This window comes from Tachypleus tridentatus, chromosome 7, assembly GCF_004210375.1.
Source record: "Tachypleus tridentatus isolate NWPU-2018 chromosome 7, ASM421037v1, whole genome shotgun sequence".
Classification (NCBI taxonomy): domain Eukaryota; kingdom Metazoa; phylum Arthropoda; class Merostomata; order Xiphosura; family Limulidae; genus Tachypleus; species Tachypleus tridentatus.
Window position 1 is genome coordinate 173,002,444 of NC_134831.1, and position 13,849 is coordinate 173,016,292.

Here is a 13,849-nt window from a genome sequence, read left to right on the forward strand (position 1 = left end):
ACGGTTTGTAATAAAAGACATCAGTTTGTTTGCTAAGATTTCTTTAGTTTATATGTGTATGTACACAAAAACTCGTATGTATGGTTCATGAAACCTCCAGCATCGGGAACCCTTTGAAACTTGTAACATCAGGCACCCACAAGCACATTAGTGCATATTCAGAAAAGGTTTGGAGGTATGATCCTCTTCAGAAGTTATAGAATTAAGCACGTGATAATAATAAGTCCTCATGCTTAGGATGCCACGGCATTTGTTGTTTTTTGTTCCAGAGACCTCTCAGGAAATTTTATCCCGACTTTGGAAAAACAGGATTTTCCTCGACTGAACAAAATTAACACGATGTAAGTAGAACCTCGAAGTTAAAGAAATAGGTCAAACTAATTACTGAATATTGAATTTGTTGATAAAGTATTTTTATTCACTTCCGGATTGAACGAATATTAAATAACACTATGTAATACAAATTTTGTTCCTGGATAGTATGCTTTATTTCTTAATTGCTTAAGTTGTAAAAGTATAGAAAATGGTCATTATTCCCTTCAACGCTTGCTTTTGTGACCTGCATAATGAAATTTAAAAATTAACCTATTTTCTGTGTAAAAACGGGCAAATTTGCACATTTTCATTTACATAAAGTCTGAACAAAACAACATATGAATCAAGATTTACATGTATTTATACTAAAGTTATACAAAAATGTTTAGAAGTGAGTAGTTTTTCGAGATTTGCGACTGTAATGTAAATCACTTTCACGTAGTCTCCCATCATGTTTTCGTTATACGATCCTTAGTAGCGGCGTTTAAAGTCCAGTATATCTTGGTGGAAGCGCTCGCCTTGCTCCTCTGAGTATGCTCCCATATTCTCCTTGAATTCATCAAGATGAGCGTCAAGGATATGGACTTTCAGGGACATCCTGCACCTCATTTTGCCATAGTTCTTCACCAGAGTCTCGACTAGTTCCACATAATTTTCGGCCTTATGATGGCCCAAGAAGCCCCGAACCACTGCGACAAAACGGCCCCAAGCTTTTTATTCCTTCCGACTGAGCTTCTTGAGGAATTCTGTGCACTCCAGAATCTTCTTTATTTGTGGTCAAACGAAGACACCAGCTTTGACCTTTGCCTCAGACAGCTTTAGGAAAAAGTCTTGAAGGTTGCAGACTCCTTGTCAAGAACTGTGACAAATTGTTTCATAAGACCCAATTTTATGTGCAATGGTGGGAACAATACCTTCAGAAGGTCCACTTGTGACTCACACTTGACATTGTGCCTCCAGAGAACTCGGTCCGTTGTAGCCAGTGCTTCCTGTTGTAGTGCGCTGCGGTGTTCCTGCTGTCTTAAAGAGAAAGATAACAGGAAAACTTGGTAAAGCCTCCTTAGAGACCCATCAGGAATGCTACCAGAGGAAGAGACGGATACTTATTCCCGTTATGGAGCAGCACAGCTTGAGGCTTCTGGATAAGCTATCAATGAAGAGGCGCCACTCGTTCGGGTTACAGGCAATTACAATTGCCTCGCGCAAACTGGATACATTGTGGCAGAAGCAGAGCCCATCTTGATGAGTGAAGAAGCTTGAAAAATATCGGTGACACTTCCTCTAAATTTCGACTTTCACACTTTCATCTAACAAATTCCACTCCTTGAGTCTAGATGTCAAAAGCTCGGCATTCGACTATATTAGACCAAAATCTCTGATCAAGTCATTGAGTCTCGTTGGTTGGGGTAGTATGGATTTCACTCACCAACTGCACCTCTAAAATTGTAATCTGAATTTTCAATGTCTACTTCCTCTTCTGATTTGCTGCTCTCTTTTGAGAATGGCTGCTTTATCTCTAGCGGAGTGGGTACAGGGAGCTCAAGGCAGTGTGGCACCGGGGCGATGGATAAATGGTAGATCCGGATACATGATAGCAGATGCATTCTTGCCAGCCCGACGTTTGGAAGGGTCCACCATGCAGAAGTAACAACTGCTTGAGTGGTCAGTGGGTTCACACCAAATTCTTGGAATAGCGAACTTCATAGCTCTCTTTTTCCCCTCTGTACCATCCTGCAAAAGATCAAAATAAAAATTATTATGAAGAATAATTTTATTTCATTCACAAAAGGTTCATAGAAAATATTTTAATGTGATATTTTTTCTATACTATTGGAAATTTAAAAAAAAAATGTATTTAAATTTTAAAAGATCTAAATTTTGTATAATATAAAATCTTACTATTCAAGCAAACAAAAATTGCCCGTCTTAGCTTCTAGAGTTTTTCTTTTTTTTTGCAGTGCTCACAGGTAAAATGAGGTGCCCAGGGTTTGTCTTTATCACCGACAGGTATGCCGAAATATGCCTTGTTGGCTTCACACATTTTAGCAGATGCTGTCACAGAGTTCTTTTTTGCTCTTGTCTTGATAAATTGGCCACATACATAGTAGAATGCGTCTGGAGGATGCTTGTAGCTTCTTGATGCCATCGCTGATAAAATCAGACAGGTCTATGTGTTCACTTAAGCAGCAAAAACTAAAGTGGTGAGTGGTGAGCCCCTGTATATATATATATTACTATGGAAAGTTCTACAACATTCTAAAAGGTTCTTGGAAATTTTTGTAAGTTCTACAACATTCTAGAAAGTTCTTGAAAATTCTCTATCAGCTACTCAGCACTGAATCTACCTGAAATGTTCTGGAAAATGGATAAATTTGAAAATTTCATTACCCAGGTCATAAAAGCAAAGTTTGAAGAGAAGAATTCTTTTTCCATTCACTTTAGGCATAAGAAGTTGGGAAATCACACTTTCTGCCAAGAAACAAGAAAAAGTAAAAATGTCGTTACATAGTGTAATTTAAGCAAACGTTTTTAGTAGTGTTGTTGGTTGGTTTTTTATTTTGCCACAACTGTTTTTAGCTTTTTTTAATAATAGAAGCGCCATTTTCCCTCGTTATTAGAATCCTGATTTCGACTGACATAATTCACTTGGGTAAAGATGTCTTTGGAAATCTTCCCACTCTCCAAACAGTGTAAGTAGACCATTTATTTAACGTAAATTTATCTTCGTCTAATTTTTAGGGTTATGAATTGTGTAAGTACACAAGTTGAGATTCTATTGAAAGTTGTAGCCTGGTCATGTGAATCTTCCATAAAAAACGTTTAAAATGTTCCGTATAAAATATATATCGACGTCAAAAGCTCTTATTGGTCAGAATACACTCTTGTGGGATGATTTCTTTGGAGATGGGTTTGTATTAGTCGACAAGAATTCGTGCTTTATGACACGTGTACATTAGTAGAGTAGAAACACTAGTGTCAAAATAAAACTTTCTTAAGATAAAATGAATGGAAACGAAACAGTTTATAATCTTCTCTGTTCAAGGTAAAATGAATGGATACACATTAATGTACTGTTTTCTCTGTCTAATATAACATTCGGAAGATACTGGGGTTTATAGGCTTAAAAATCTCCCAAAGACACACAGGAGGGTTTCAGAAGATTCCACGACTCAGAAATATTCAGAACCTGAGTACATCCATGTAAAACACGTTACAAACTTCACAATTTAAACTGAAATATGACATTAGAGACAGCGCTTTCACAATATGAGATTACTATTCCGCCATGTTTAAATGTGGGAAAGAAAAGGGCCTACTTTGTTATCCATTTGGAAAACTGAGTATATTGGTAAAATCAGTATGAAATTTGTAATAGAAAAATCATTAAAATGTATTTTCTAAATTATTGAGTGAAATAAGAAACCATTCTGAAATATGTTCATTAGGAATGGGGGTTTATAATACCCCAAGATCCCCAGGTTTGTAATACAAAAAATAGCCACCCTGAGTACTTACGACAAATCATATTAAATGTTGTCATGGTTACTACCCTGTACAACCATTAAAAAAAGAAAGAAAAACTGAAGATGTCGACCTCAGTACTTACAGTAAGATCACGTAACTTTAACTATTAATTAAAAAAACGACTTCGTAACGATTCAGTTAGCAGTCGAAAGTAGTACTTTTATTAAAAATCGAGTTAAGTAGAATGGATGTTGTACCAGACTTTATGTCCAGAAATTCAAGGTTCGAATCCTAGTTACTACTAGCACAGGACTTCTATAAAGATAACCAAAGTGTTCATTTCTTTTAAAGTAATGCCATTTTGAGCTATCTGCTGTGTACACCGCGAGGAATCGAGCCTCGGATTTTAGCGATGTACATCCGTAAACTTTCCGTCGTCCCATCGCATAGGCCATTTGAGGGTGGATGATTTTTTTCTACACAACATTTATTCAACTAGTTCCATCTTATTTTTCTTTTTCTATAGAATTCTTTGCAATTTTTAACCAAGTCTTTAAAACTACAAAGTTGCCACCTCAGTGCCACAGCGGTATTTGTGCGGACTTAACCACGCTTGAAACCTGGTTTCGATACACATTGTGAGCAGAGTACAGATAGCCCATTGTGTAAACGTGTGCTTAATTATAAACAAAGAAGGAAAGCCAACACAAACCAAAATATAATACTTATACAAATTTGATGTGCAATAACTAACACAAACCAAAATATAATACTTATACAAATTTGATGTGCAATAACTTACATAAACCAAAATATAATACTTATACAAACATGATGTGCAATAACTTACACAAACCAAAATATAATACTTATACAAATTTGATGTGCAATAACTTACACAAACCAAAATATAATACTTATACAAATTTGATGTGCAATAACTTACACAAACGCGTGAAGATAAGTCAATATTTCCGCTAGAGGTAGCTAATTTTTATGTTGCTGCACTGTTGAACTAAAATTTGTCGTTAAACATGTTGTAACATTTGACTTGCGTTATATTGACATCAGAGTGAGGCAGGAAAGTCGATAATAAAATGTAATAAATCTTTGATGAGCCCAATATGGATCACCTTAGTTACTACAAAACAAGCGCGCCAAGAATTTGCTTCTTTAAGTGTAACTTCAACTTGAACAGCACGTTTCATATTGATTAGTCAGTCAGTCCCCTGCAGATTAATGTGACGTCATTCATATTGAACCGTAAGAAATTTGTCAAGTTCTTTATTCTCAATAACTTAATGTTTTATATATATATATATATATATATATATAGAGAGAGAGAGAGAGACACGTCCCACAGCGACAAGTACGTAACGTCTAGAATGCTAAGCCCTTGGATTAATAACCTAAATTACAAGTATCATGCCATGCTCGCAAGGGCATCATAGGGGGGGAGGGCGCGACAGGACGGACTTTGAATAATAATCAGATTACATTTATTATTAGAAATATTTATTCATTGAAAGTGCCAACTGAATTTGGAACTCATGAAGACAGTCGTGTTATATTGGTTCGCGTGTACAAGGTAAGACTGTACGTTTAGTATCCGTTTGTTTTTATATAGCGGAGAAACATCGGCCCGTCTGCTCTATCCGCTGCAGGAGTCAAACCCCAGATTTAAGCATTGTAAGTCCATACATTTGCAGGTGTCCCAGTGAGGGGAGGCCAATAAAACATTTTTATACATTCAAAATTCATCGTATTTCACTTTTGGCTTCACTTTGATCTCAAACTAAACAATACGTCAACTATTACAAAAGATTCAATAACTAGCTGGAGTACCCGTTCCCTTGACGGAAGTTATGTAAATTCGTGATTAATAAAACGTTATCTTAGAACATAAATAGTCGTTTCCCATATATGTAATTGTGAAAACCTCTTATAAAAACTGCAAAATATAAAATGCACACCTGAAAATTTGTTTGTATCCCCGCATGGATGTAATAATTCTCCGCACCAATTTTGGTGAAGATTCATCCACATCATGCAAAGTAGTTACTTAGGCATACAACAGGCAATACTGCTATGTTTATGTAGATATATGTTAGTTGCTTACGATTGATTCTGTCTATGCTGTGATGCGAAAATTAATCGCATCAGATACAGATACAGATACAGCCAAGGTTTGTTCACATTAGTTACATTAGACAATATCTGTACTATGTTCTTGACGTTCACAGACCCTTTGGGATTCATAAATGCCCCACTATACTCTTGTTTGAGGTCCTCTATTATCTCTCAGTTACTCAAACGTCGTGGAGGGTTTGTACCTGAAAACAAGGCTGTCTATGTTATCCGCCCGTTACATCTGTGCACATGTTTTTAAATTGGTCTAGTGAACTTGTGAATGGAGTGTGAACACAGTTTTGAAGATAATTCCCTTGAAATCCTGAAGGTGGCACAAAAATAAATTCCAGTTCAGCGACCCTGAAAACTTACTCTTGGATCCATCACGCATAGTTGACATTCTTAGTTTTAGTACCTCCCCCCCTCCTTTCTTGTAGGAACACTCTGAGCCAAAGTTTGGTCATCCTAGCTGTACAACTGCAGGAGAGGTTTTCGGACGAACAAACACGCAACGTGAACCGGTACACGATTACACTAAGACTGTTCTGTCCACAGTCCTTACTTCTCAAACATAAAAGCAAAATACAAAATAAACGATGCAACAGGTCTCACTGACAAACTCTGTTGTACACTATACCCGCAGGAAGGGAGTATTATGGGGCATATGAAGATTAGAAACCCCCATAATGTGTTACAAGTATCATCTTCTTGGTGATAGTATCGATTATACACTTAATAGGTGTTTGGTTTGGTGTAATAGGGATTCGAACCCGCGATCCTCAGATTACGAGTCGAGCGCCTTAACCACCTGGCCATGCCGGGGCCCTACAGGAAGGTGATTGTTTTTCATTCCAACTTTCACTCTTTTTTTCCTCTTTCTGAGTTTTCTCTCTTTAATATCAAGTTTCACAGTTCATGCCCCGACGCTGCCTCTGAAGAAATCGTTATCTTCGCTTTAGAGCAGTGTGTCTGTTTGTTATGAGAATGACAATCAAATTCCAATATTCTTCCCTCTTGCTTACAACTAAAAAAATTGAGGGACGGTTAGCGCTGATAGCTCTAGAAAAGCCATGTGAAAATTCAAAAACAAAACATCCTTCATAAGATAGTATTATAAACACTATGTTTATTTCTCTTGTTTGTTTGCTTGTAATTACTTATTGTATGTTTTCAATCTTCGAATGTTTTGTTATTTGATATCTTATTCCTGTTTTTATTAAGCGTAAAATCAGTTGATAAACACTCATTTCCTTCGGCAAACCAAAGAAAACGATGTTTCCTATATTGGTGAAACAAGCAGAAAAACTGAAACCAGATTCAAAGAACACAAAAAACACCTTCACACGTTTTTGAACACTGCAACTCAAATAAACACAACATAAACATAGAAAACACCCAGATATTAAGTCGGGAAACAAATATAAACAAACGCAAAATCAAAGAAGCCCTACTTATACAACAACTAAAACTAAAATTAAACCAATATAAAGAAACACCTTTATACCTATACTAATTAATAACCTAAATCCAACTGCAACGCCCCCTACAATTCCATACTCGCTTACACTCTCTTTCCTAAGACGTGTCCGGCAACGGTCAGTTTCAAACTCTCTTTGTTAACCTAAAGATAACCTATGAGGGTAAAAACGTTGTTCTCCGCTTGTCAATAAAAGTGTTAATACCCATACCGGCCATTCTGAGAAACAATGTCTTTAAAGGTTAGTCTATGAAAAGGTTTTCAATGAAAATAACTTTGTGAAATGAAAATAAAATATTTCAGATTTTTGTGTGTGTGTTTTAATAATCCGTTCGTCAGAGCATTCGTTCTATTTGTTCGTTTAAAGTTCCAGTTGTAATTAATAAATTGGTTATTACTGTATTTTAGTCTGTGCTAAGGGATCGGACCCAGAATTCTATCAATAGGTAATGAGTGCAGAAAGAGGAAACTTTAGAACAAAATATCTCAATTGAGTTTGTTATATATATACACTGCTAGCCAAAATCTTAAGGCCAATGCTAAGAAAGTTTTTATTTTCCCTTTTCCATTTTCATCTTTCGAAGCTCTACTCAAATAAGTGGTTGAGTCTAACAACGCAAAATTCATGTTTTTTATTTATGTTCACTGGCTTTAAGATTTTGGCCACCAGTGTATATATAGATGCTTCCCTTCAATGGCGCAACGGTATGTCTGCCGACTTACACTGCTAGAAATCGGGTCCCGGTATGGCCAAGTGGTTTAAGGCGTTCGACTTGTAATGTGAGGGTCGCAGGTTCGCATCCCCGTCGCCCTTTGAACCGTGGGGGCGTTATAATGTGACGGTCAATCCCACTATTTGTTGGTAAAAGAGTAGCCCAAGAGTTGGCGGTCGGTGATGATGACTAGCTGCCTTCCCTCTAATCTTACACTCCTAAATTAGGGACGGCTAGCGCAGATAGCCCTCGTGTAGCTTTGTGCTTAATTAACGTTACTTCCTTAATTAACGTGCTTAATTTGTGCTTAATTAACATCGTTAATTAAGAGTTTCTGCTTAATTAGAAACAACAAAAACTACTACATACACAGGGCTTTGTTGCCAGACAGGTCTTAAAATAAATAATTTCTTTGTTTAATTGCAAAGCTAATGTTAGATTATTTGTACTTAGTCCACTGTGTATAATCAAATTCCAGATTCTAATTTTATAAGCTTGTAAACTTATCGCTTAACCATAGGATCAGGTGGGGAGAAAATAGATAAATACTAGAACCTAAGCTTTAAAATATCCAATCAAAATAATTTCCCCGAATAAATCATCAAACGCAAATATGATTAGGGATCGAAACAACGAATGTTTTCGACAGTGACGACGTGAAAATAATATCCAGTTAAAGTAAATGTTTGTAGTTAAAACCCTAAGATTTGACAAAACGAATCGGATTAGACTTAATTATAGAGTAGTAAACACGTATAAGTCAGTGTAATGAAAAATTAAATTCTAGAAAATTTGACAATACTATAATCTAAAATGATCTTTCATCAGAGAAAAAAACATGTTTTATCCTCAAGTTAATGATTTGTTTTTACCATTCTCTGTTTATGGTACAACTTCTTGACTGTTTCGTACGTTTGCATCTGTTGCAACGCTTTGAACGTATCAAAAACAACATCAAACAAAATATATCGTAGTTCAGAACTAGATAATTAGTTTGAAATTACATAATTCTAGAAAAGTCAGTATTTTGGAACGTTACATAACTTGAACGATGTTCGTGTTCTGTCTCAGCATTATGTTAAAGTTGGATATCAGTTTTTTTATTTCCAGTTAAATCTGTTCAAGCATTTTTTTACTGCAGCCATTTATCAGGGAATAAAATTTCTGAACTACAGAACTACACCTTTGGAACTTCAAGAAGACTAGAAATTCTGTAAGTATTTGTTTGTATGTTTCGTAAAGATTCGGTATTTAATCTTTGGGCCCGGCATGGCCAGGTGGGTTAAGGCGTTCGACTCGTAATCCGAGGGTCGCGGGTTCGAATCCCGGTCGCGCCAAACGTGCTCGCCCTTTCAGCTGTGGGGGCGTTATAATGTGACGGTAAATCCCACTATTTGTTGGTAAAAGAGTAGCCGAAGAGTTGGCGGTGGATGGTGATGACTAGCTGCCTTCCCTCTAGTCTTACACTGCTAAATTAGGAACGGCTAGCGCAGATAGCCCTCGTGTAGCTTTGTGCGAAATTCAAAAACAAACAATTTAATGTTTACATTACTAAAAACATATTTAGATCACCACCTTGCGGAACACTTTCATCAAGCCACTCTGTGCCTTGAGTTGTGTTCAAAGTTGAGACTTTTAACAGTGCCACACCGTCTTCGTAATTTAAAGTTTTTTTCGCGAATTCGGAATGAATTATCTATTATGTTTTAGATATTTTATGACTGAACTGTTAAAATCATTTCTTGCTAATATTTAAGAGCTACTTAAGAAATTATTTAGACTATATATCTAAATTGTTTACTATAATACTAAACACAAACTTTGTGTTACAGTTGCTAATTAGTTTTGTATATTACATCCTTTAAACATTTTTATGTATTACAAATGTTAATTATTTGAGCGTATCACAGCTGTTAACATTTTTTGTGTATTACAGCTGTTAATATTTTTTGTGAACATCATCGTAAGCTTTTTCATTCTATAATTACTAAGAGGTTTTAGCTGTAGCTGTAAAGTTACTACTAATTATTAATCATTTTATCTATAAATATGTTTTTACCGTCAGAGAAGTGGAACCGCCATGTGTACAATAATGGTGCCTACCTGTGGTACGTATTTTAGTAATGTGCATCTAAGAAGAAAGGATGTGTGCCATTGTTGATCAAAGCTCATTTGTGATGTCACATTGACACAGATATATTGTTGATTGTTTTATCATACGAAATAATGATTTAAAGTGGTTAATTTATTTTAATCGATTTAAATAGTCTAGATCCAGTCATTAAATTCACTTGAAAATCCTTGTGAAACTATAAATGTCTTGTATATGTTGATTTACAAATCTGGCAATGGTTCTCTAGAAACAGATATTTAAAATAAAACAAACTCGTTTAGATTTTGGAAGTAGTCACCCTAGACATGTCAAAAGAAATATCCAGCATAAAGTAGCAAAACGAACTATAGAATAAACTTAAAAGAAATATTAAAATAAATGGATATAAAACATTTAATTAAATATAAATTATTCAGAAGGCGGAGTTAAGAATTATATATTTCGCTCCAGATTATGTGGTTTAACAACTAATAATCGATTGAAAGTGTTACAAGTCGTTACTGCATATTCTCTGAAGTTAACGTTAAAGAATGTGAGAATTTTATTGTCTGCTGTATCTCTAACATTGTAAGAAGAGTCCTAAGTAATATTATTATAACTTATAGACAGCTTTAAAATTTGAAAGGATATATGTTTAAATATGTAATATGCTGTAAACGTTACATTGGCCAAAAAGAAAGTTTAAGATTTAAAACAAATCAGCTCAAATTTCATAATATAAACCCAAGGAAAAAAACCCATTATAACGTTCAGCGCATTTTCAAAATTTTATCTTCAGTGCGTGCGTTTCATTTCCAGAAGCTTTCTTCATAGTGGTTCATATAACGCCTCCGAGTTTGTTTCGTTTTGTGTGCTGTTTTATCAGGAACAAACTTTTAATTCATAAATCCTTCATATCTTGACTGATTTTAGTTCTAATTACAGTTTTTCGATTCAGAAGGTCAAATGATGTACTTCATGATGCCCAGGGCCTCATTGATTAATTCATTCTTATCCTACCTAAAAGAATTTCAATTTGAGGTCGAGATTCGAGGGAGTAATAAAATCAGATCTGGTATACGTGTGCCCCCACGATTGGTAATGTTGCAGCACATAAATATAGCTGATAAAAAAGAAAGAAAAAAGGTCTCGGGTTTATTTAGTCTGATTCTGCCTAAAATATTTCGAGTGCTGCGGCTACTGAAATTTCCTCGTGTTTATATTCCATCTTGGTTTTGTGATAATAAACAAAATAGATTGTTTCTTAAGAGTTATTTTATAGAAGGAAAAACAAATTATAAGTACTTTAAATCTAATTCGTATATCTTGTGGATTTTTATTTGTTATTACTTACAAGTTCTAATCATTGAAATATTTTATATAATATATATTTCTGATTTTTACAATACTTTAATTGGGATTTAAATGCTCTAAGAATTAAAAGTTGCTAAGTAACCAAAAATCATAATAAGAACAAAACGATATGTCAATCCTGTTGTTATGGCAATTTTATTCATTCTTGAAATATGAGATGTCTGAAAATTATGTTGACAAAATCACTGCTTTATCCTCCTAAAGTCTACTAGATTTCCGTTACGCCAAGGAAGGTCCACAGAGTCATTCTTTTAGTATAAAACAACGTCATAAGTTTCAAGGCACGGTATGGTCAGGTAGTTAATGCACTCGACTCATAATTTGAGGGTCGTGGGTTCGAATCCCCGTCGCACCAAACATGCTCGCCCTTTCAGCCGTGAGGGCGTTATATATTACGTGGGTAAAAGAGTAGCCGAAGAATTGGCGATGGATGGTGATGACTAGTTGCCTTCCCTCTAGTCTTGCACTACTAAATTAGTAAATTTCAAAACAAACATACATACAAGTTTCAACACAAATAACTGTTGGTCAACGTGTTGACGTTATGTAGTAAGACCCAATACCAAACGTTCTTTTAACGTGTTTATTATCAACATTTGTGTATGATTTGTTTGCATTATCTCTAACTTAAGTGACCATCAAATAATGCTCTATTTTTCAATTAGTGTTTCATGTATAAAGTTATCTTGGTAAAAGCAAAACAAAAACAGTTTATCTTGTTTTTCAGGATTATTTCCCATAATCCAATAAAAAATATTGCCACAGGGGCGTTTCTTGGACTAGATAATTTACGAGAACTGTAAGTTTTTATCAGAATTTGTTTTAAATAATCTTAATTGAAAACATTTGTATTTAAAATAACAAAAAGAAAATATTCCATTGGTTCGTAAAAGACCTCAGCGTCTGGACACGACAAACCTAGCAAACCTTGGCTCACCAGTCTGTTTTGATGTAAAGAAAATTTCTAACGATAAACACAAGAAGCCGGATAATTCTTCCAGTTTCTAATCGTTACAAACTGGGACTTATTCAACTAATAATTTGAAATATAGCATTGGTTAGAAGACGTCTCTAATATTTTTAATATAAAGACCAAAAGAGTCAGTTATAGTGATATCAATAATAGTTATCAACAACTTACAGATGAGTAACAATGTATATTTTAAACGGCGTCAAATAGATTTGCAGAGTAAATTACGACTGTTATAAATTTATTTCTGTAAATTTCATTTACAAAAGTAACATATTTTCTCTTTATTTCAGTGACATTCGCACTTGTTACATCAAATTCATCTGTCCTGAAACATTTGCACCTTTGGTAAACTTAACTAAACTGTAAGTTGGTCGTGAATAGGCCTAACTTTCAATTTTGTCACGTACTGCCTTTCATTTAAGTACTGGGCTTTCTTCAAAATTATCATCTTTTAATAGAGTTGACAATTTTTATTACTGATAAGAGAAAAACTTTATACGTTGGTGATGAATTTTGTCAGACATTTTCAACCGATTTCCTTGTTTAGGTGTATTCGTGTATTTCCAGGAATAAACTATACAAGTAAACAGTTTTCAATACATGGCCAGGTGGGCTAAGGTGTTTAACTCGTAATCTGAGGGTCGCCAGTTCGAATCCCCGTCGCACCAAACATGCTCGCCCTTTCAGCCGTGGGGGCATTACATGTGACGATCAATCCCACTATTCGTTGGTAAAAGAGTAGCCCAAGAGTTGGCGGTGGGTGGTGATGACTAGCTGCTTTCCCTCTAGTCTTTCAATGCTAATTTAGGAACGGCTAGCGCAGATAGCCCTCGTGTGGCTTTGCGCGAAATTAAAAAAAAAACATTTTGTCTTCTTAAAAAGCTTAATTTCAAATACAACGAAACCTATTTCATGACTTTATAAACTGAAAGCAGGAAGCTTTCTTAAGTACTTGTTGTTTAACCAACGCTTCTAAGAATTCCAATGATTACCGAGTGACTTTAAGAGCGCGAAACCGATTTCTTTTATCGTATTCAAATTACCTTGTAATTGTGGGTATCAACAACTTCATAAAACTGGCAGTGTTTGTCGTATTAGAACTATTTTAAATAGTAGTAGCTCTAATATCACGAAACCGGTTTCGTTCATTGTAATGGAGTTTTTAAAGTATGGATAGCAGAGACTGGAATTGGTATCGTTCATTGTATTGAAGCTTTTTAAAACAATTTTAGATAGTAGTGTCTGTAATATCACGAAACCGGTTTATTTCAACTTCTTGAAACTATTTCTTAATTGTGGATAGCATTTAT

At 35.1% G+C, this 13,849-nt stretch overlaps 1 protein-coding gene across 3 annotated transcripts in view; it reads left to right on the forward strand.

Annotated features, from left to right (window-relative positions):
* LOC143257258 (uncharacterized) overlaps window positions 1-13,849 on the forward strand; it is an 86,715-nt gene that overhangs the window by 55,140 nt on the left and 17,726 nt on the right. For all 3 annotated transcript variants that reach the window (XM_076515691.1, XM_076515694.1, XM_076515692.1), the window contains 5 exons: window positions 270-341; window positions 2,934-3,005; window positions 9,242-9,313; window positions 12,294-12,365; window positions 12,830-12,901. In XM_076515691.1, the coding sequence (XP_076371806.1) occupies window positions 270-341; window positions 2,934-3,005; window positions 9,242-9,313; window positions 12,294-12,365; window positions 12,830-12,901 (360 nt within the window). The remainder of the gene's footprint in view (window positions 1-269; window positions 342-2,933; window positions 3,006-9,241; window positions 9,314-12,293; window positions 12,366-12,829; window positions 12,902-13,849) is intronic.